The following is a 21,914-nucleotide window of genomic DNA, read 5'->3' on the forward strand; positions in this document are numbered from 1 at the left end:
TCGCTGTGTTGTCTTACGGCGTGCACCTTTCACAGCCAGCAAACCAACTAAAACAGAGACCGCCAGTTTTTGTTACATATATTTTTGTTAGGAAAGAGTTACTTTTTACGGTAATCAAAGGGAAGTTGTTGCAACATTGTCCACACACCACTGCCATAAAGCAAATATTGCAGTAAAGCGAATCACAAGTTATTTCATTTCCCAGTGCACATAAAAGTTATGTTTCCACTATACTGTGGTCTGTTAAGTCTGCAGTAGCATTATGTCCCAAACAAAAATCAATGTTAAGGTATATAACCTTAACTAAACATACTTCATTGCTCAGAAACGCTCGCCATCACCTGAGCCTTCGGCGAGTTGTAGTCCTTTTGCTGGTGGAGGTCGGCCTGGGTGTTGACAGCTTCTGACTTCCCAGGGTGGTTACTGCCGGCTGCTCTACTTTACTTGCCCTGTTCTCACCTCTCTAAAAGGAGAACCTAGAATATCGGATATACTTGAACTGTGTGGGCCACTGAGCTACTTGTACTTCGGAATAAATTAACTATGTTTTTATGTTTCTAAGTTTATCTCTGATTAAGTGAGGAAATACTGTCACCTTCTAAGGGAATTTCGGGTAACACGGAATAGTGATGCTGGTGGGGGTGGTCAGGAGGGCAGGAAGCCCCGCGTCACCCAGGACCCACCTGGAGCTGAACCGTAGGAGCGCATGGTGGTCAGAGGGACATTGGGAGGACAGTTCGTGGCCTCTCTCCTCGGGAAGGTTGTCACTTTGTTCAGGTGTCCCCCTTGGTGCTGGTCCTGGATTTAGCTACTTGGGACCTGAGATGCCTCATGTTTTCATTGACTTAAGGAAGGTGAAGTCAAGTCTTTGGCGGTATTTATAAACTAATGCAGGAGGGTGTGCTTTTCTAAGGGGGTTAATTTTACCCCTGAAGTTAATTTTTAAATATGATTGTGGCTCTCTTAAGGCGTGGTTTTCATTTGCGAACTGTTTTCTGTAATTCTGTGCGCATTTCTTTCCTTTAAAAATATCTGGAGAGAAAACGAGATACTTCGAAGTTGAATTCTGTCCATCTTTCTGACTTTGTTTTGACACCAGGAGAAGCTGGCTCTGCGGCAGCAGCTGAGTGAGGTGAAGCAGCAGCTCCTGCAGCAGGCCGAGTACTGCACCGAGATGGGCGCCGCAGCCTGCACGCTGCTCTGGGGCGTGTCCAGCAGTGAGGAGGCCGTCAGAGCCATTCTGGGAGGGGTAAGCGGGAGCCGCGGGTGCCTGCAGGGCGCTGACACAGCGCACCCATCCCTTCCCTCACCCAGCAGTTCTGGAATACCGTAGGTGTGGGGGCACTGTAACCTGGTGCTCTGGGGGTATGAGAAACAAATGCCAGGAGATGCCTTCTCTCCCAGACGCTGGATGGTATTAGTGGCAGTAGTACCACCCCCGGATTGTGGCTTGGCACTGTGTGTGTGTAACTGAGTTTAAAGTGCTCTTACACACGTCACCCATTGGGCAGTGTAATAGTTAACGGATCGGATGTTATGTGTCACTTGACATACACATTAGTGTGCGTGCACACACACGCGCACACACACACACCCACCAAGGAGCTTCGCAGAGGAAGAGACGGGCCTTGATGAACTTGAATAGGCAGTAATGGCTGAGAACGGGGTGGCCAGCTCACGAGGACAGAAATAGCATCATCAGAGGCACAGAGTGAGAGGTCTGACATTTGTTTTAGGGACAGTTGGCAGAGTGGAGGCTTGTCTGGTGAAGGCGGAGGGAGATGAGGCTGACCAGGACGGGTGGGATGCGATATTGGAGGACTGTCGGCACAGTCTGGTTTTACCCAGTAGGCGGGAGGCCTGGGTTCTTAAGGGTTTCTGAGTACGAGGGAAAGGACGGGAGGAGAGTGTGGGGAAGGTTACCCTGGCAGTGAGAGCGCGTGTTAGGAGCTGTGGGGCGGGGGCTGCAGAGCACACAGGAAGCCTCATTCGAAGTGCAGTGGCTCGGGTGGAGGGAGCTGGCTCTGCAGGGGGTGGAAGGAGAGGAGAGCCTGGCGACGGGGGCGGGGGCGGCCGTGCGGCTGGACTCCACGACCCGCAGAATGAAGGAACCGGCGAAGACTGAGGTTTGCCCTGGGCGTGTGTGTCGGGGACGGGAAGCCAGGAGGACCATGTTTGGCGGGAGGCTGGTAATAAATTCCTTATCACCTATAAACGTGAAGATTGTGTTTGGCTTTAGGCGGAGAAACTAAGTGTATTTTACAGAGTTTATTGACTTTTCTGAGCCGTATTACACACCATAAAATCCACAGATTCGTGCATGTATGGCTCAGGGGTAGTTAGCTAAGGTGCAGGGTTGTAGCCGTGACCACAGAGCAGTCCTAGCATGTCTCCGGGCAGCTCCTTGTGCCCTGGGTCAGTGCCTCGGTTTTCCAACAGGGTCTCAGAGCCCCACGGAGGTGCCACAAACCTGGAAATACTTTTGCCAAGTGATGAAGTTTTAAAGTGCCACACAAGCCTGTCCACCAGCTTTACCTCGTTTACTTTTGAGATTTCAGTTCAGATTTTATTTGAAAAGCAGTTCTGCCAGAGGTTTGAAAATCTCTGGTTTCATGCCTAGAATAAATAGAGAACACATTTTTCTAGTGTAATTTTGTGTGAATTCGTCCGAGTACTTCCAGCGTTGTGTGAATTTTGCGCTGTTTCCCATACTCATATTTTTATTTTACTCTTGGCTTTAGGCTTCAGGGTAATTTTTCTCCTAGTAGTCCTATTTACGTCTAGTGAAGTAAAAGCTTTTTTTTCTGACCTTTTCAGTAGAAACTTTTAATGAAGGAATATATTTTCAAATCTTGCTTCTGTAATTAACACTAGAGTCTTCTGCACCTTGTACTTTTCAAATGTTTTCATGCTGGTATCTGTGAAAGGGTGATACTTCCATTTCCACACTTGCAGGATAAAGCTTTGAAGTTTTTCAGCATCACTGGTCAAACAATGGAGAGTTTTGTGAAGTCGCTGGATGGAGACGTCAAGGAGCTCAGTTCTGATGAGAATCAGTTTGTTTTTGCTTTGGCGGGAATCGTAACAAGTAAGTCATTCTTTCCAGACTAGTGAGTGTTTGCAGTGTGTTCTGGAGCGGTGATTGCAGTCAGGTGTGTGGGCATAAACATCTCTCAGGCACCGTCTCAGACCCCTGTGCTGCTCACCCTGGGGAGTCGGGGGTAGGTCCCAGGTGTGTGTGGTGACACATCCTGCCTGGGGATTCTGGTCCACGCGGTGTTGGGGAGCGAGCACCGGCCTTAGGAAGCACGGGGTGAGGGGACATTTCCCTTCAGTCTGTGTTAAAACGAAGTCAGAACCAAACTGTGTGTTGACGTACTTGTCACTTGGCGACCTCGTCACTTTATTAACATCTAGTCAAGGAAAAGTCTAAGCTGAGCTCAGCTAAGCTCTTGCTGCTGTTGTGAGGCAATAATTAAAGATTTCAGACCTAAACTGTCTCCTTAGTAAATGTCTCCCCAAGGTAATAGGTGTAGTTGTGACAGAATTCTGCAGCCAAACCGCGGTAAAGGACAAAGCCAGCTAACTAGCCGCGCTCTCAGCACAGGAGGTGGCACGTACCGGTGAGACGCAGGGCTCTTCGTTCTGAAGGCAGCGGAAGAGTTAAGTGCATTGCTAGGGGTTGTTTTCTCACGTTGCTCTTTGCGTCTGCTGTGTGTCTTCAGACAATTCCCTGCTGTTAAAGAGAGAGGACATTTTGTTGTTCCTGGGGGTGTCATCCTTCACCTCCTGACAGCCTGATGAGGGAGATCCTGTGTGACCGCAGTCCTTTCCTAATCCTTTAAGAATTGGTGACACTTCTTCTGGGCAGATGGGAGACCACGTGGTGTCCAGGCCAGGCCTGGCTTAACCCAGCCCTTAAATCTGCTGCAGGACGGCCTCGTCGTGTGCTTTCCCCATAGCACCTTCAGCGGGACGCTTGCATTGCTCTCCCTTTTAAAATTGTTCTAAGGTCTTTCTTCAAACAAAGGCATTTGCAAATTCGATGAGTAGATTTTCTGCTATTTGCTGGTGACGCCAGAGGTCTATGACACATGCGATTTGTCATTCTGCTGAGCCGTGAACTTGAGCTGCCTGACTTGCCGCGGGCGTGTGGCAGTGAGGCTTGGCCAGCGGGCAGAGCCAGCCGGTTGCTCAGCATTCACGCGCACCCTGGCTTTGTTTCTGCTGCTGGGGGGGCTCACACGGGAACTCTCAGGGTTGGGAAGTGGGCAGTTGGGTTTTCGCTTCCATGTTGATGAATTTACTAGGAACATTACTGACTGGGGAGAGGGAGGGGGTTACTGAAGTGCTCCTCTGCAGAGGCGTGGGGGGCTCATGCGTCTCAGATACCAAGACCTTCTTCTGTGGGGAGTAGGCAGTGCCGCAGAGACCTGGGGTAGCTGTCCTCTAAAACAGGGTCCTTTTTAAAGTTTACATACAGTAAAGATCCTTTACAGGTCTTTCCTTCACTTTTTTGTCCTTCTGCAGTTTTGACAAATGCATCGTCACCAGCCCCACAGCTGGGATGTGGAGCAGTTCCATCACCTCCCCAGACCTCCTCCATATCTCCCCACCCCTTCCTTTTCCCCATCAGCTGTGGCTACCACGCTGATCTGGCACGTTGTTAAAACCTGTAGCTGAACTTTCCTTGCTGGCTCGTCTGGCTTCCAGCGTCTGCCCTGGGCAAGCAGGTGCCTTCAGGCCCCGCTAGTCCACTTCCCAGGGTGTGAGTTCTCTGGACCTTCTGTTCCTCACCTGCCTGATGGCTCACGTTGTTGTGAATCTCCTGCTGAGCTGCGCTAGGGTGACCGCACCGTGTAAACCAAGGTGCTGATCCACAGGGTGGGGGGGGGGGGCTGATTGTCCTCGGTGACCTGTATGAGGACGAATGGGGCACGTGGTTCAGCAGCAGTCCTGTGAAGGCTAGCTTGCTTACCTTGCAAGTGGAACACTGAGTTTTCTAACTGCTTTTTCTGCTTTTGATGATTTGAAAGTCACAATTGTGCTCCTTTATTGTGGGTTTATTCTTTCAAACTATATTAGGTAATGATTACAGAATCAGCATGACTTTTTGATTGTTGATTATTTGTGGGCAGAACTGGATCCAGCTTCTCACTCATGGACGCAGTCGTCTCACTAGGTCTGTCGCAGAGATCCCTCGTGTCAGCGACCTTCCCCTGGCCCCATGCTTCCTGCGGCTCTGTTCCCCCACACGCTCCCACTAACACAGGGAAGCCTGCGGGCGTGGGGACCGAGGCCCAGTGTCCAGCCTGGCTTCCGCCACTCACTAGCCCCGTGTTCTTGGGTCTGTGACTGTTGATTTCATCTTCTGAGAAGAGAGTCTTAGACCCCAGATGACGACTGAGGTCTTCCCAGCCCTGGGCTTGTGTGGTTCTGCACAGTTCCGGGCCTTGACTGGGGGTCGTCTTGTGTTACCCAGTGAAAATCTGCAGTGGAGTCAGTGGGTGGGCCTCTGGTGGTGTTTACTTCTTAGTTATTACAGATAATGCTGCTGTGAACATTCACGTACAAGTTTCTGTGTGAACATGTTGTCGGTACCCTTGGGCATATACCTAGGAATGGAATTGTGGGGTCACATGGCAGCTCTTTGTTTAACTTTTTGAGAAACAGCCTGTTTTCCACAGCAGCTGTACCCTTTTCCATCCTGGTGGCTGCTTTTTCCCGTGTCTTCAGAATAGTCTACCTTCGTGTGTGTGTGTGTGGGTGGGTGGGTGGGTGGGTGGTGGCGGTGCTTGGTCCTTTGAGCTCTAGGAGCGGTCCTCGGGCTGTCTAGACCCTCAGCAATGCTGTTACACCTCCTTGATAGCGAGCGTGGCTTGTAGAGAACTGGTTTTCAGTTTGTTCACTGGTCACTGTGATTTCATCCTGTTTCTGTCTCTGGATCATTGGCTGAACCAGCTGTCAGGACAATGGCTGAGAGTAGCACGCAAGACTCAAGCAATAGACATGCACAAGTGTAACTCGTGGCACCGTGAGAAGGAAGACCCCTGGACCCAAGACCCAAGTGACTTCATGAGCAGCACGATATTGTGCTCTCCACATTAGGGTAAGGCCGCTTAACAAACAGCAGCGTGGCCAGCTTTGGACTGGGAGCGTCTGCCACAGGATTTCTTCTGGCACCGCACTTCTGGAACTGTGGAGATACGGGGGCATTACGCTCTCTGGCACCAGACATGTAATGACTTGCCGAGCTGAGGGTATTACCTGATGTACTGTTGTACGAGGAGGAGAAAGGGACGCTATTTCATGAGCAGTTCATTGACTAGAAGGAACGTGCTGGGTGTTTTCAGTTAGCAGTTGGGATGGCATTGCTGGTGCTGCCGTCACGCTCAGAGGACATGCCTGTGCACGGACCACAAAGGACAGCCCACAAACGAGGCTAGAAGACCATCACATACAGCTGAGCAGCAGTTGCCGTGGCACAAGGAGGCAGTAAGCCTTGTCTTCTGGATCAGGACAGGTCCTGAGAGGCCGGGGGTCTTTGATGCACGCGTGTCTTTGCATTAACGTCTTGAGAACACGTTTGTCAGCCTCAGCACCAGCGTCCTCTGGCGTGGGGGCCACCTGTGCGTTGCCTGAGGTTAGCAGCAGCCCTGGGCTCTACCCGTTACAGCAGCAACCCCTAGTGTGACGACCACAAGTCTTCAGACCTTGCAGGAAGTCTCCGCGGGACACAGCATCCTTTCCTGCCACTTCGAGAACCACCGCCCTAGAACACGGTCACCTTTCATGCACACGGGACCATCATGACAACCTGGGGTATCAGAGGTCATTGTTGAGAGAGAGTTTGAGACCACACAAGGCTGTTTGGTTCCTGTGTTCCATGGGCATGTTTTTCACATGTTGGATTTAGTCCAGTCATGTGGAGGGCTTGCTAGTTCAGAAAAACTTGGTATCTGTTACCTACACTGTCTGGTTACTCACAGAAGTTCTCTTCATTAGCTTTCAGTGATTGGTCGTGGACCATTTGTAGCCTCTCCTTAGATAATGACCTTCCTTCAGCGGGCAGGCGGAGGGCCCACATCATGAAGTGTTGCTTTGTGGGGCTGGAGCGTCTCCTTAGCAGCTCGCGTTCCTTTAGCTTAGTGAGGAGCAGACAGTCAGCCTCAGTTAGAGCTGTCCCGAGTAGTGGGACCTGCTGGGTCAGAGGGGCCCCCCAGGCTCCGTGTGTCCTTAAATCTGGGAGTCGGACTTGAGGGGGCAGGCTGGGACTTCAGTGACTCCCTGGGGACGTAGCTCTGGGTGAAGGCAACTCTGCGGAATAGGACACTCAGGAAACCTGAGCCCTGCTCTGTTCCTGTGAGGAATTCGGCTTCGGGTGGGATGGAGGGAGGATGCTGATTGCACTGGGCACTGCAACAGAATGGAGTATCGTTATCTGTGCCTTGTTCACAGGCCTTGGACAAACGCTTACCGCCCACCTTTAGGCTTTTTGAAAACAGGTGACATCAGGCGATGGCAGGGCCCGGAACAAGGGATTACTGGTCCTTTTCCACTAGCTGTTCACAGTTGGCCTACAGCGCCTGTGTTTTAGCTCAAGCGGATTGAAGAAGTTGAGGTCAAGATGTAGGAGCATCATCTGGACTCTTGGCTTTTGCTCCAATTACTTGACTGTCCATAGAATTTTTTTCCTGTAGGGGTTCTGGGACCATGGTTAATTTTTGGTTCCTTCTTGACTCGTACATGATGTGGGCAACTTAATATTCAGATTGGCTATAATTTGTACATGGGAGAATTTCCTGGGACTTACAAAAATCATCCTCCTGTAGTTCCTTTTCTTTGTCGGCTCTATTTGCAAAATAAATCACTGTCCATTGAACTTGGCGGGTTGTGTTGCGGAGGAGGAGGGAGTGTCTCTCTGATAATGGGCCCAGAGTACCTACCAGTTACGGTCATGGGTCTGGAGAAGGAAGAGATGCCGGAGTCTGCCTTTCCTGAGAGTGCAGTCGGGTGCTAGGAGCCAGCCCAGAGAACAGGAACTGTACTTTGGCTGAGCTGTAGGAAAGCTGGGGCCTTTCGCTTGGAGCTGTTTTCTTCATGGCGGGTCGCCAGGTGACAGCATGTGGCTGGAAGGGACACCGTGTCACCGTATACCTGACCGTTTATGCCGCTGTGACTGGGCCTCCTGACCGTGGGGTGTGCTCACACCACAGTGCAAACTCATCTAACCTGGCGGAGGCCGGTTCTGCAGTGAAGGCAGGGGCAGGTCGTAAGCGATCTGGGAACATGTCCCAAGAGTCTCTGTACAGAGCGGGCCAGCAGCAGCACAGGACAGTAGCCCGTCTGCCTCCCTGGCCCTCGGCACAGCGTGCTGCTCTCTGATCTGACTTGTCGCTGCACGAGCCCCGTCATCCACAGGAGGGGAGAAACTGAGTTCTGGGGGCCACTTCCCCTCCCGCTCTGAGGGGTTTCACAAGTGGTGCACATTTGACAACTGAATAATGGAGTTGGTGAGAAACTACCACAGCAAACGCAAAGAAACCAAAACCAAACAACAAAATGGTCACAATATTAACATCGAGGAAACCTGCTTGTGTTTCTTTCAAAAACGATGGTGCAGTGTTAGCGCTGCAGGTGAGAGGTTAACAGAACACAGGTCGGATGAGCAGTTGAGACTGAGTTGCCCACTGGCCATGGAAATTGTGTCCCTGTTGTTATTAGTGCTGTGACTGCTATTACAGAGTTGCTGAGGTAGAGGAATACATCTGCAACTCACCAACTTAAGGTAGACAGTTACGTGTACTCGTGCATCCATCCCCACAATCAATTTAAAAAAGTTTTCATCAGCCCCCCAAACACCCCTGCTGACCTTAGCCCTCGCTCCTCAGTCCTGCCATTGCCCCAGCTCTAGAGCAACCCCTGATCTACTTACTGTCCTTATAGATTGGCCTGTTCTGGACATTGCAGATAATGGAGTCGTGCACTGCATGGGCTTTTGTGACTGGCTTCTGTCACTTAACACAGTGTTCTCAGGTAGCAGTGCTTCATTTTCATGGCCCAGTGACACTCCAGTGCACGGCGACAGTACATTTATCCACCCAGCCATCCATCCATCTGTCCATCAGTGGACGTTTCGCTTGTTTCTACTTTTTGGCTATTGTGAGTAATGATGCTATGAATATTTGTGTACAAGTTTTTGTGTGGACATAGTCTTTGTTTCTCGTGGCTATAGAGCAGAGGGTGGAATTGCTGGGTCATATGGATGGCTTAACCCTTTGGGAAACTGTCAGGCCCTTTTCCACAGTGGTGGCACCGTTTTCCATTCCCACCAGCAATGTATGCGGGCTTCCGTGTCTCCACATCCTCGCCAACACTGTTTTTTAAATTACCTTGTGATTATAGGTGTCTCGTTGTGGTTATGACGTGCGTGTTCCTGATGGCTAATGCTGTTGAGCCTTTTCATGTACTTATTGGTCATTTGTGTGTCTTCTTTGGAGAAGTCTTTAAACAGACATTTAAAATGGAGTTATTTGTCTTATTATTATTGAGTTGTAATAGTTCTTTGTATATTCTAGATACCAGGCCCTTACCAGATACATGATACGCAAAAATTTTCTCTGATTCCATCACTTGTCCAAGGATACTTTGATAAGTATCCTTCGAAATATAAAATTTTTAAATTTTGGTGATATCCAGTCTATTTTTGGTGATATCCCATATATTTTTTCTTTAGTTGCCTGCAATTTTGGTGTCATATCTAAGGAGCCATAACCATCCAAGATTATGGAGATTTGCTCCTGCGTTTTTCTTCTAAGAGTTTTATAGTTTTAGCCCCTACATTTAGATCTTGGATCCACTCTGAGTTAAGTTTTACATATGGTGTAAGGTGTAGGGAACCAACTATTTCTTTGCATAAACATCGAGTTGCCCCAGCATTGTTTGTTGCGAAGATAATTCTTTTCTCTGTTCAAATTTTCTTGACACCCTTGTTGAAAATCAGTGGATCATAAATGTGAGGGTTTATTTCTGACTCTCAGTTCTACCATTGATCTGTATGTGTGTCATCATGCCAGTATCCCGCTGTTTCTATTGCTGAAAATAAGATAGAAGTATTACAACTTAAAGCAAAAGTGTCATACATAATACATTTCAACTCTTTTCATCTTTAGCAGTACACATAATTGATGCCAGATTCATTGTTTAAATTATTACTAGGGTAACTTATAGAAATAATTTTAATAAAAAGTGAATCTAAAAATAAGTAAATTTTAACAGAAAATAAGCCAGCCATCCTTTATAGTCCTAGAGTTGACACATAAGCACCCCAGACAGATTGACAAACACTGGAGCTGTCTGTTTAGGAAGTTATCCACATTTATTTTATTTCATAGGTTTTTCTTTATTATTTATATTCAGTGAAATGCAGGTTTGGCATTTGCTATCACAATACTGGACACGATATGGACTGCATTTACTAGTCAGTTTGTTGGGTGTTATTGCCGGGTAGGATGCACTAAATGTTTGCTCTGTAGTTGTTTCTTCCGAGACGTAGTAATGACGTCCCTGTTATCTACTGCTGTGTAAATGGCCACCCCAAGACTTCAAGTCTTTAAACAACAGCCATCATTTATTTTGATGACAAATCTGCAGTTTGCCCAGGGTTGGCAGGCGGATTTGCTGCCGCTCTGCAGTATCTGGGCCCTGGCTGGAGTGACTCATGTTGTGGAGGGATGACAGCTGGGGCCAGCGGGGTGTCTGGCTCTAGTCATGTCGTCTCAGGGCTTCTCTTTCTGTGGTCTCTGTATCACTGCAGCCTCAGGGTTGTCACAGGGCTTTCCTGCCTCAGGCCTCTGGGATCGGGTGGCAAGGGACCACAGGGGGAGCCAGCAGACTCCTTCCTGTTTTGCATTGTCAGTCACGCAGCAGCGCTCTGCTGGGTACACGTGAGTCACAGGGCAGGGGGGACTCTGCATCCAGAGGATGGGTCGTTGGAAAACCATCTCTGGAATCTAGTTACCAACGTTTGTAGCTAGAATGTATGTTTTCCTGTGGGGTTCCAGTATGTGGTCAACCGTAGTTGCACAAAGAATGTTTCCCCTGAGAAACTTCTTTCAAATGGCTTTTTAGGAGTTTATGATGCCAAATGCTTTCAGCTTTGTTTCTCCCCCAAACTTGAAAATAATAGTTACCGGGTTCAAATTCATTGGACAAGGAAGGTAAGTTCCTGTCAGTGAAGAGTCTTGTGTTCAGGAAAGTTACAGCTATCGTGAGTTATATACCACATAACACAGCACCAACTTTTGAGGCAGAAATCCTGGAAAGACAAGCAGAAATGGGAAAACAAACCTGTTAGATTTTAATACACGTCTCTCGATCCTTCTCAGCTCAGGGCCACAAAAATAAATAGGGGTGCCTAGGATCTGATTCCATCATGATCTGGGAGCCGTCAGGTTACAGTTCATCAGAGAAGGACCAGTAAGCCATGAAATTCGTCCTCCAGCCTTGATAATTCTTAGCAAAATAAAAAGAGAAAACACATCTTTAACTTCGTAACAGCACCCCCAGGATCATCCAGCCGACACCCACTTAGCTGTGATTACTTGAACCATTTCCACTCGAGTCGGAGGACGGTGCTACTTACTGCCGGCTCTGGCCCCGGGGCCACCGTGAGTCATGCTTATCACTAGACCCAGCCGAGACCGACGTACCGACACGGCACGTAGTCCTGGGCTCAGCGGTGTGTCCTTGCAGGTGTCTGGGAATGTGGAGGAGCCAGGGTGAGCTGCACGGGCCCTGGGGAGCCGTGGGATTACTTGGTCTGCTCTGCGGCCTCAGGTGTGAAGAGACGCGGCCCTTGCTGGCCACAATACGATGTCCAGTTGAGGAGAAAAGATTTCCCGAGTCAGTTTTCACGTTGTCTTTGATCTCAGGATTTCCGCTTAGCCCTGTGGTTCATAGTCATTAGGAGTTTGCTCCCAGGGCTGAGTGGGTTTAGCGTCTCTGGTTCCAAATAAAGAAGTCTGCCCCCACCTTCTGTTTGGAGCCAGATCTGCAACCATTAATCTATGCCCCTGCCATCCTGGGGTTGGCTGCAGGCACTGTCCCTCACCAGGTGTTTGCTAACCACAGACGGCGTTCCACTGCTGTGATGTCGGTACCTCTTTCCAGGGGGCTGTCGGCTCTGTGCTCAGCACCATTTGCTTATGCCCCACCCCAGTTTTCCGTGTTTTCATTGGGTCTGCTAGGAGAAAAACAGCAATACTCCATTGCGCGCAAACTTTCCTAGCTTCTGAAGTTACAGAGATTGTGACGCTTTGTGTCGTCCTTCTGTTGCAGATGTGGCCGCAGTGGCCTGTGGCCGCGAGTTCCTGGTCAGCTCCAGTCAGGTGCTACTGGACACGATGCTGCAGCTTCTGGGGGACCTGAAGCCGGGACAGTGCACCAAGCTCAAAGTGTACGGTGACAGTGAGAACGCGGCCGTGCTCTGCACGTGCATGCGAGGGCGCGTCCCGGGCCTCCTCCGAGGGACGCAGTTAATCTGGCAATGGTTGTAACAAAACAGCAGGACCAAGCTTTTGGGGAGTTAAGGGACGCACTGTCTATCCAATACCATTTCAGAAAAGTGATACAAACAGAAGGGCCATTCTCACCGTGGAGTAATCAGTGCACCCTAGATGCTGTCCTGCGATACTTCAGGGTTGTAATAATCACCTCTACATGACCTTACACAAGTATTTCTCATGGCAGCACCCCACTTCCAGGCACCCAAATCAGTGTTCACTTACTGTTGCTGTGTAACAGATGACCCCTAACTTTGTGGCTGAAAAAGCACTGACTGCACAGTTCTGTAGGTCTGAGTGGGCTTCACTGGTTCTCCGGCGAGGGTCTCAGGGCAAAAGCGAGGTGCCGTCCAGGGCTGGGCTCTTCTGGAGGCTCTGGGCAAGAATCTGCTTTGGGTGCGTTCAGGGTGCTGGCAGAATCCGGTTCCCTGAGTTTGTCGGGCTCAGGTCCCTGTTTCCTTGCCGGCTGTCAGCTGGGGACCACTTTCAGCTTCCACGGCTGACTGGTTTCCTCTTCACACGACCCCACCTCATCTCCAAACCCCTGGAGCTCACTGAGTCCTCTTGCACTTGGAACCTCTCTGACTTCCTTTTCTGCTACCGGTCAGAGGAAACTGTCTGCTTCTGCTGGGCTCGTGGGTTAGAGTAGGCAGAACTGGATCGACTCCTTTGATTAATTCAGTCCACTGATGGATAACCTTGCTCATATCTGCAGTCTCTGTGCTGTGTCACATACAGGGGTGTGATGTGGGTACAGTCCCAGGGATCAGGGCGGGAAATCGTGGGACTGCGGGGACACCACTCGCTCACAGTGCTTGCTTTTCTCCTGGGAGCATTTTACACTGGCCGCCTTGCAGTCTTTGTCGGGTACTGCCATCACCTGTCCTTCGGTGTCTCCTGGTGGGCTTCTCCCACGTGAGCTGGTATGCTTCCTGTTTCTTTGGATGCTGAGCGATTTTGGGCGGCCTCCCACATCTGAATACTATGTTTGCGACCCTGGGTCTTACTTAATTTCATGGAAAATGTTGATGTTTTGTTGTAGAGTCAACCTGGCTGGGTTCAGCTCGCCGGTTCGGACCCGCCTTCTCTGTGTGGTGGTTTCAGGGTCATTCCACCTTCAGGAAGCCTTTGCAGTGCTACCGGGTCTGCCTCGTGTGCCCCCTGCGGCCAGCGTGTCACTCTGTGATAGTTGCCATTGTACTTCTCAGAGTTTGGATCTGCTGTTGGGATCAGATCCATGCATGCACAGCCTGGGGGGAGGCGAGGAGTTCCTAACAGCCTCGGGGGCGGGGCTCACTGTCTTGGGCTTATAACTCTCTGCAGTGTCCTTGGTACTTGCCGGTTCCCCGGGGCTCCCCTTTCAGCTCTTCCCCTGGACTTCTGTGTCACGCTGCTGCAGCTGTGCCCACGTGCAGGGCCAAGCAGCGGAGCTCAGAGGTCACAGCTCTCCCAGTGGTGAGCTGGACAGTCCCCAGGGAGCCTGAGTTCTCCGGGGAACCCGCTGCCGGCATGGTCACTGCCGGGGACCCCCCTTCGGCTCCTCAAGTCTTGTCCTGGTGCTCTTTTCTGGGGGGGGCTGGTGCCACTCCTGGGTTTGAGGGCCAAGTGGTTGTTTTCCCAATCTGCCTGCTGCTGTTTTCTTTTCGGGGTCTCCCATGGCTTTTCCGTGTGTTCTGTTTGGTATCTGTAGCTGCTGTGTTCAGGGGCGGGGTCTGTTTACTCCGTCTCACCAGCTCCAGCCTCTCCGCTCCATTTGGGAGCTTCATACTACAAAGTGTGTGTACGCGAGCGGTATGTGTAATACAGTGTAACCCAAGTTCCTAGTTTTGTATAGATTTTTACAAGTTGTTTCTGGATGTAGTTAGCTCCTATTAAGTTTCTTCGTCAAAGAAGATGAACCATTTGGGTTTTCTTTTCCCTGACTGATGGACATGTAGGTTATTTTCAGGTTTTACTCCACAAGCAGTGCCGTGCACATCTTGGACGAATGCTCCTTGCGAGCCTGTGGGAGCGCCCCCTGGACTTTCCCCAGCAGTGGAATCTGACAAGTAGGTCTAGCACATTTGTGGTTATGTACGCTACGCCAGGTTGGTCCCCACAGCACACGCTTCCACCAGCCGACACCGGGGTTGTGCTTTCCCACACCCTCAGCAACACCTCACGCTGTGTTCATTTATATAAAGAATTTCTGTACTGTCTGTTGATCTCTGTCTGCTTGTGTGTCTGTACATTAGGTGACCAGTGAGGTTGAGACTTTTCTCACGTTCACAACATTTGAGATTTCCCTGTGATTTACCTGTTCATGTCTGTTGCCCATTTTCTATTGGGTTGTAGTTTTCATAATGATTTGCTGCTGTTTCTAATGTGTTTTGGATACTAAGCCAGTGTCTCTGTCGCTTCTGAGGTCTGTACAAGGTCAGTGTTTATGGGCCAGCTAACCCGCTCCTCCAGCAGCTCCTGCACGGAGTTCTGCGTCTTTGTGCCCTGATTAGCTCCTGTCCATTGCATTGGGAGACCGGGGGGATGGGCTTCAGAGAGATCCGCTTCCTTTCTTGGCAGTCTTGCGTCTGACCACTGAGCAGAGCCCACGTACAGACAGCCTCAGACCCACTCAGGACCTCTGCTCGCACCAGGCTGCAGCGGGTCTCTCACTCTGCCTGCCTTCTGCTAGGCATGCCGTTTGTTCATGTTCTTCTCGCTGCTAACTCCCACCCGGAGTCCGCTGGAGCCAGGACCTGTCTTGTCCTATAAGTAAACTGTCTTTTCTTGTTGGCCTCTCCGTGCCTTGACTGTAACTTGCGCCTTTTTTATGCTCTTTTTTTCTTTAATAAATAAGTGCTCACTAATAGCTTTTGGTGAGAACCTACTGTGTGTCGTTAGTTTGAGGTGCCTTATGTATCTTATAATACGATAACAGTACCTGTCGCACAGAGAAATGGTGATATTCCAGTGAGTGACAGGCACATAAAGGGTTTGGGCTCAAAGTAATCAATAAAGGGTCATTGAGAATCCATTACACATAACACACGGTGGGTTTCTGTGGGTTTTCCTGTCTTTGCCGCCTCCGTGACCAGAGGCTACTCATTTCAACAGCTGGGTGCCTCAGACCTGAGTCTTTTAAAAGACTTTTGGTGTTTTTTAGAGCAGTGTAAGTTTCACAACAAAATTGAGAGGAAGAGAAAGGTTTCCCACATAGCCCTGTCCCTGCACATGCACAGGCTTCCCCATTTCAGCGTCTTCCAGCAGAATGCGACGTGTAAAATCGATGAACCTACATGGACATGTCATTATCACCCAAATTCCGAAGTTTGGAGTGTCCTCTTGGTGTTGTACGTTCAGTGTATTTGCACAAGTGTATCATGGCGTGTGTTCATCATCATGATACCGTACAGAGTGTTTTCACTGCGGTAACAATCCTTTGTGTTCACCTAGTCCTCTCTTTCCTCGCCCCTGGCGACCCCTGACCTCCCACTGTCTCTGCAGTTCTGCCTTTTCCAGAATGTCACAGAACTGGACGCCTTCTCAGATGGGCTTCTTTCACTTAGTAATAATATGCACTTAAGGTGCCCCCGTGTCAGTTCATGGCTTCGTGGCTCATTTCTCTTTCTCACTGAATAACAGCCCATCGCCTGGATGGACCAGTTTATACATCACCCACGGACGGGCATCCGGGTGGGTCCAGGTTTGGCCGTCATGAATAAAGCTGCTGTAAACATCCGTGGGCAGGTTTTGTGTGGACGTAAGTTTGCAGCAACTTTGGGTCAATAGCAAGTAGTGTGATCGCTGGGTCCTATGATGAGAGGACGCCACTTTGGTAAGAAACCACCCACTGTCCTCCTGTGGCTGCACCACCTGCCGTCCCACCGGCAGTGAGTGAGACTTCCTGTGGGGCCACGTCCTCGCCGCGCCTGGTACTGTGAGTGTCCCGGGTGGGGGCCATTCTGGTGGGTGTGTGCTGCTGTCCCGTCGTTTGTACTTGCATTTTCCTGGTGACGTGTGATGGGAGCATCTTCACGTGCTTGTTTGTCACCTGCGTGCCCTCTTCGGGGAGGTGCCTGTTAAGGTCTGCGGCTCAGTTTTTAATCGGGTTGTCTGTTTTCTTATCGTGTCGTGTTTTGTATATTTTGGGTAACAGTCCGTTTATCAGGTATTTCATTTGCAGGTATTTTTTCCGAGTCTGTGGCTTATCTTCTTTCTCTTGACATTGTCTTTTGCAGAGCAGAAGGTTTGAATTTTAATGAAGACTAGCTTATCAATAATTTTTTTCACGGATTGTGTCTTTGGTGTTGTATCTAAAATGGCATCACCATAGCCACCGTCATCTAGGCTTTCGCCTATGTTATTTTCTAGGAGTTTTATAGTTTTGCATTTTACATTTAGGTCTGTGATCCACTTTGAGTTAGTTTCTGTAAAGGGTTTAGGGTCTGTGTTTAGGTTCCTTTTTGTTGCCTGTGGGTGTCAGTGGTTCCAGCACACTTTGTTGGAGAGACCATCTGGCCTCCGTTGCACCTTTGTCAAAGGTCAGTTGACTGTGTTTATGTGGATCTATTTTTAGGCTTTCTGTTCTGTTCCGTTGACCTATCTGTCTGTTCTTTTGCCACTGTCTTGATTGCTGTAGCTTTAGAGTAAGTCGACGTTGGGTAGTGGCCGTCCTCTCCAATGTTGGGTTGGCTCTGCTGGGTCTTCTACCTCTCCGTATAAATCATTTTGATAAAATCCATAAAATAACTTACTGGAATTTTGATTGGGAGTGCAATGAATCTATAGATCAAATTGGGAAGAACTGACATCTTGACAGTATTGCGTCTTCCTATCCACCAACGTGGAATGTCTCCCTGTTTATTTAGTTCTTTGATTTCGTTTATCAGCATTTTGTAGTTTTCCTCATATAGGTCTTACATATGTTTTGTTAGATTTATCCCTGAATATTTCATTTTTGGGTGGTAACGTAAATGGTATTGTGTTTTTAATTTCAAATTCCACTTGTACATTAGTGGTGTGTCGGAAAACAATGACTTACGTATTTACCTCGTATCCTGCTTCCTTGCTATAATCTACTGGTTCCAGGAGGGTTTTTTTTTGTTGATTCTGGTGCTCAGCAAATGTTGCTCATTGAGCAAGTGAGATGCGAATATTCACTTTCTGGGTTATGTTTGTTGTTAAAGTTGTTTTAAATGCACAGAGTGTCACCGTGCATTTGCATGCCCTGACTCCTCCTTCACAGAAGGAGTGACTTAAATGCCCATTGAAAGAAACCCAACATGGTTGGGTTTCTAAACAGTTTCCAATCAAAATTTTAGTTTTACCCGGAAACACCAGGACCCTTGAGCACAAATGTAATAGCAGCCATATTGGTAATAGTACGTACTGGGAAATCACCTACACTCTGTCAGCTGGAGAATAGATTGTGATCAATTTATATATTGGGACACGTCAGTGAAAATCTGTTAGAGCAAAACAAGTCAACGTGGAACTGTCTCACCATGGTGTGGATGGAAGATTACATCCAGACTGCCGCTGATACAAACATGGCAGGTTCTGGACACATTTGTAAAAGTTATAGAACTGCTTGGCTGTGTCACATACCGAGTGGCAGTAGTGGTCCCTGCTCCCTGAAATCCATGATCCAAGTTCACACAGGGGATTTGACCGCGGGGATAAGGTTTCCTTTCTTCACCAGAGGCGGGTAGCATTGTTCTTTGTACCTGGTGTGTCTTCACTGTGCATAGTTGATACAAATCCATCTGCAGATGCTTGACAAGGGTTCCATACGGCGTGGACCACAGCCTGGGAAGCTCTGGCTATGGGGCTGGGCCCAGCATCTGCACCGAGCGTGTGGAACAGTCACGCGCTGCTCTCGGAAGTCGCTGGGCCTCGAGCCGCGGGCCTCCGCGTGTTGCGGTTGGTCAGAGGCCTGCATTGCTCTGCACTTGCTTCTCCTGTAACACACAGCTTCTGTGGAATTTTACTGCTCATTGGTCCTTAGAATTAATTACTCGATGGTGCTAATTTGGTACTTAGATTTTAGCTGGTTTTGGATGACTGGCTTGTGGTTTTTTTGTTTCTGATGGGTGAAGGGGACATCACAGTAGGCCTTTTAATTTCTTTTTTGCCTTTTTTGCCTTTTTGTTTCTCTGGTTGGTTTTGAAGTACTGGGTGTGTTTATTCTTTGTTAGTTGTCATTTCTTTTAAGACAAAGAATGAAGTAGTTTAGTTGTGTCCCCTTTACTTTTAGTGCCTCAGCCTGAGGTCAGGCTGTGAGGAGGGCTTTCTGGCTTCTCACCTGGAGAACCTGTTCCGGCCCAGGCCCGGTACGTCCAGGTGAAGGGAGTGTCCTTCATTGAAGGAGCGTGACCTGTGTGCTTTCGTAGCACTTCAAGTCCACCAGTACCTTTCACCTTGCCTTCAGTGCTTTTGTGGTCAGTGTCACATGTCCCTAAGGTTCTCGGCTGCAGAACTTGGGAGGCTGCTCTTTTGAGCCCATTGGTCCATTTGTAAGGAATCTTCCGCTTGGGCTTGGGGTGGGCAGCACAACTTGCCTGCTTCCTGTCACTGGAACGAGAGTGACACCCCCAGGACTCCAGTGCTTTGCAGGTGGCATTGCTCTTAGTGTCTCAGCACGAGAAGGGCAAATTGACTGGCGGTGGGAAACATGATGTTATTATTTACAAAATGTATTTTTGGTTGGAATAGCAATGTTGGAACCGAAGGCATTTGCATAGGAAACTCATTAGGGTTTGTTGTTTGCAAAATCCTCTTGAGACGTCGGAGAAGCCTGGTCCTCTGTGAGATGTAGCCTGGCAATGACACGGGGTCTCACGTGGTGCCATGGACGTCACATTATGTTTATCCCATCTTAGCTTTTAAGGAAGGCTGATTTTGACCAAATATAAAATTTTAAAGATATTTGTCAATTTGTGAGTCATTTTTTTTTTTTTAAGATTTTTTTTTTATTGGGGAGGGGGGAACAGGACTTTATTGGGGAACAGTGTGTACTTCCAGAACTTTTTTTTTTTTTTTTCCCCCAAGTCAAGTAGTTGTCCTTTCCGTCTTAGTTGTGGAGGGCGCAGCTCAGCTCCAGGTCCAGTTGCTGTTGCTGGTTGTATGGGACTCGAGGGATTGAACCGGCAACCTTGTGGTTGAGAGCCCACTGGCCCATGTGGGAATCGAACCGGCAGCCTTCGGAGTCAGGAGCATGGAGCTCCAACCGCCTGAGCCACCGGGCCGGCCCTGTGAGTCATTTTTGACACCTTAAAATTAAATGTAGTCATTGGAGAATTTCAAATATACACATTTTCTGGAACTTTCCCCATATTACAGTTACCACCTAGATGTTAACTTTGCCTATTAAGATCTAGAGAAAATTGGCTTCTCTTATTTTCATGCTCTAAAGCAGAGGTTAGCAGACTTTTTCTGTACAGGACCCATTAGAGAATCCGTTAGGCTCTGTGGGCCGTAGGCACTTTGCGGTGGCCCAGTCCTGCTGGTGTAGTGTGAAAGCAGCATGGACTAGACATTTAACGGGAAGGAGTACCGGCTGTCTGTGTTGGTGCTCTAAAGAAGGAACTTTTCTCATTTTGGGACACTGGCTTAGAGGCCTCAGAAAATTGTAGTTAGGATGCTGATTTTTCCTTGTGAATGTGACATTTGAATAGTCCTTAATAACTCATGAAACAGGTTGCTGGTGAATGGGTTCTGGATGTGTGTAAAAATTGTCAGGCAGACTTGAAATGCTGTGCAGTTTGAGCTCATGTTGTGGCCTGTGGTTGGTGTGTGTGTGTGTGCGAGCTTCACAACATGAGCACGGGCCCGCCCCAGGGCTGTGCTGGGATCCTTGTGACTCTAGCACTGCCTCGACTTTGCAAATGCTTCCAGGGAGCGTGAGCGTTGTCTCCGCGTACGTGCCCTTCTGTGGCTCTCAAGCCCTGCGAGTCCACTCTCCATGTTTACACTGAGTACTCACTGTGTCCCCGCACAGGCCAGCCCGTGCTGCTCTAAAGACCAGCGAGCCATGGGGCTTGATTTGACAAATGACGCTTAGTGGAGAAGCCAGCTGTTTTCACAGAAAATACAGTAAAAGTTTTCCATGGCGTGTGCGTGTGCACGTGTGTGTCTGTGTGTGCGCGTGTGTGCGCGTGTGTGTGCATGCGCCATCACTTAGTCCCTTTTGAATGGACTGATTTTCCGTTTGCCTCAGGCTTTATTATGTCTTGGCATGGCACTGCTCCTATCCGATCTTTATTTAAAGTGTTGATACATTGGTTGTTACGGAATTTTTGCAGTAGTTTTGATTTTTAAAAAATTTGCATTGCAATATGTTTAAAAATCTTGGTGACTGAGCATTTGGCATCTCTTAAATTTGCACCCCAAGAAAGTGCCTTACTCTCCTCCCCCCAGTTAAATATCCGATCGTATACCGGCCGTAGCAGGAGAGACGCTGTGGGTCTGGACTCTTGTCTGTTCCTGGAGAGAACTGATGTTTGTCTTCGCGGATACTCAGCTTCATCCAACCCCTCGACTCGGTCTCCCCTGAGAAGGCCGACAGCCAGAACCGGTGCCTCATCCCCGGCTGTGCCAGTGCTCTGGCCACTGGGCTTCTAGTAGCAGGTCACAGAGCCAGCCGCTGCACGCCCAGTGGGTTTCGCTCGTTTTAGTGCTTCCTTTGTTCTGCTGTCAGCCTTGCCGGTGGCCTCTTTCCTCGCTTCGCTCTGTTGGATGCCGTTCCTTTAGCTTTGTTTCCTGTGTGGTTCTCCTTTCCCATGTGTCAGTTGCCTTTGAGCTTCACAACTTGATTATTACAGTTTTCATTTTTGTAAGTTCTACCAGGTTCTCTTTTGAAGTGCCTGGTCATTTATAATACTCAGTAGATCCTTGATTATGTTTTTAATTTCTTTTTGAATTATTTATTCCTGTTAAACACACCCAATTTTTATTCTGAAATTTATACTTGTATTTATTTAATTCTGGCTCTGGTTGGTCCTTTGTGCTGTTGCTTATGTTGTTTTTCCTGTGTTTTGTGATTTCTGTTATGAACTCACACTTTGTTGGTTCTTGAAGACCAGATTGAGGGGCCTTTTCTTTAAGAGAATGTTTGTTTACTTTGGCCAGGCCGCTGGAATAGCTCTGATTCCTGGTCTGCGTTGTGTTGAAATTACTGGCTTGTGGATCCTCAGACCATACAAAAGGTAGGGACTTAGCCAAGCTTGAAAGTTCACTTTTTTCTCGGCTTTCTGTAGGAGTCTGTGATCTGAGTCGGTCTTGTGTTGCTCCGAGCCTTTTCCTTCTGTCCGTCTGCATGGAGCCACTAATACTCAAGCTCGGTGCTTCTGGAAAATAATTATCTGTAGCGCT

At 48.8% G+C, this 21,914-nt stretch overlaps 1 protein-coding gene across 18 annotated transcripts in view; it reads left to right on the forward strand.

Moving 5' to 3' along the window:
• HSF2BP (heat shock transcription factor 2 binding protein) overlaps nucleotides 1–21,914 on the forward strand; it is a 67,748-nt gene that overhangs the window by 15,270 nt on the left and 30,564 nt on the right. For all 18 annotated transcript variants that reach the window (XM_074324584.1, XM_074324628.1, XM_074324631.1 and 15 more), the window contains 3 exons: nucleotides 1,100–1,249; nucleotides 2,956–3,088; nucleotides 12,340–12,457. In XM_074324584.1, coding sequence (XP_074180685.1) covers nucleotides 1,100–1,249; nucleotides 2,956–3,088; nucleotides 12,340–12,457 — 401 coding nt within the window. The remainder of the gene's footprint in view (nucleotides 1–1,099; nucleotides 1,250–2,955; nucleotides 3,089–12,339; nucleotides 12,458–21,914) is intronic.

Source organism: Rhinolophus sinicus, linkage group LG01 (genome assembly GCF_036562045.2).
Source record: "Rhinolophus sinicus isolate RSC01 linkage group LG01, ASM3656204v1, whole genome shotgun sequence".
Lineage (NCBI taxonomy): Eukaryota > Metazoa > Chordata > Mammalia > Chiroptera > Rhinolophidae > Rhinolophus > Rhinolophus sinicus.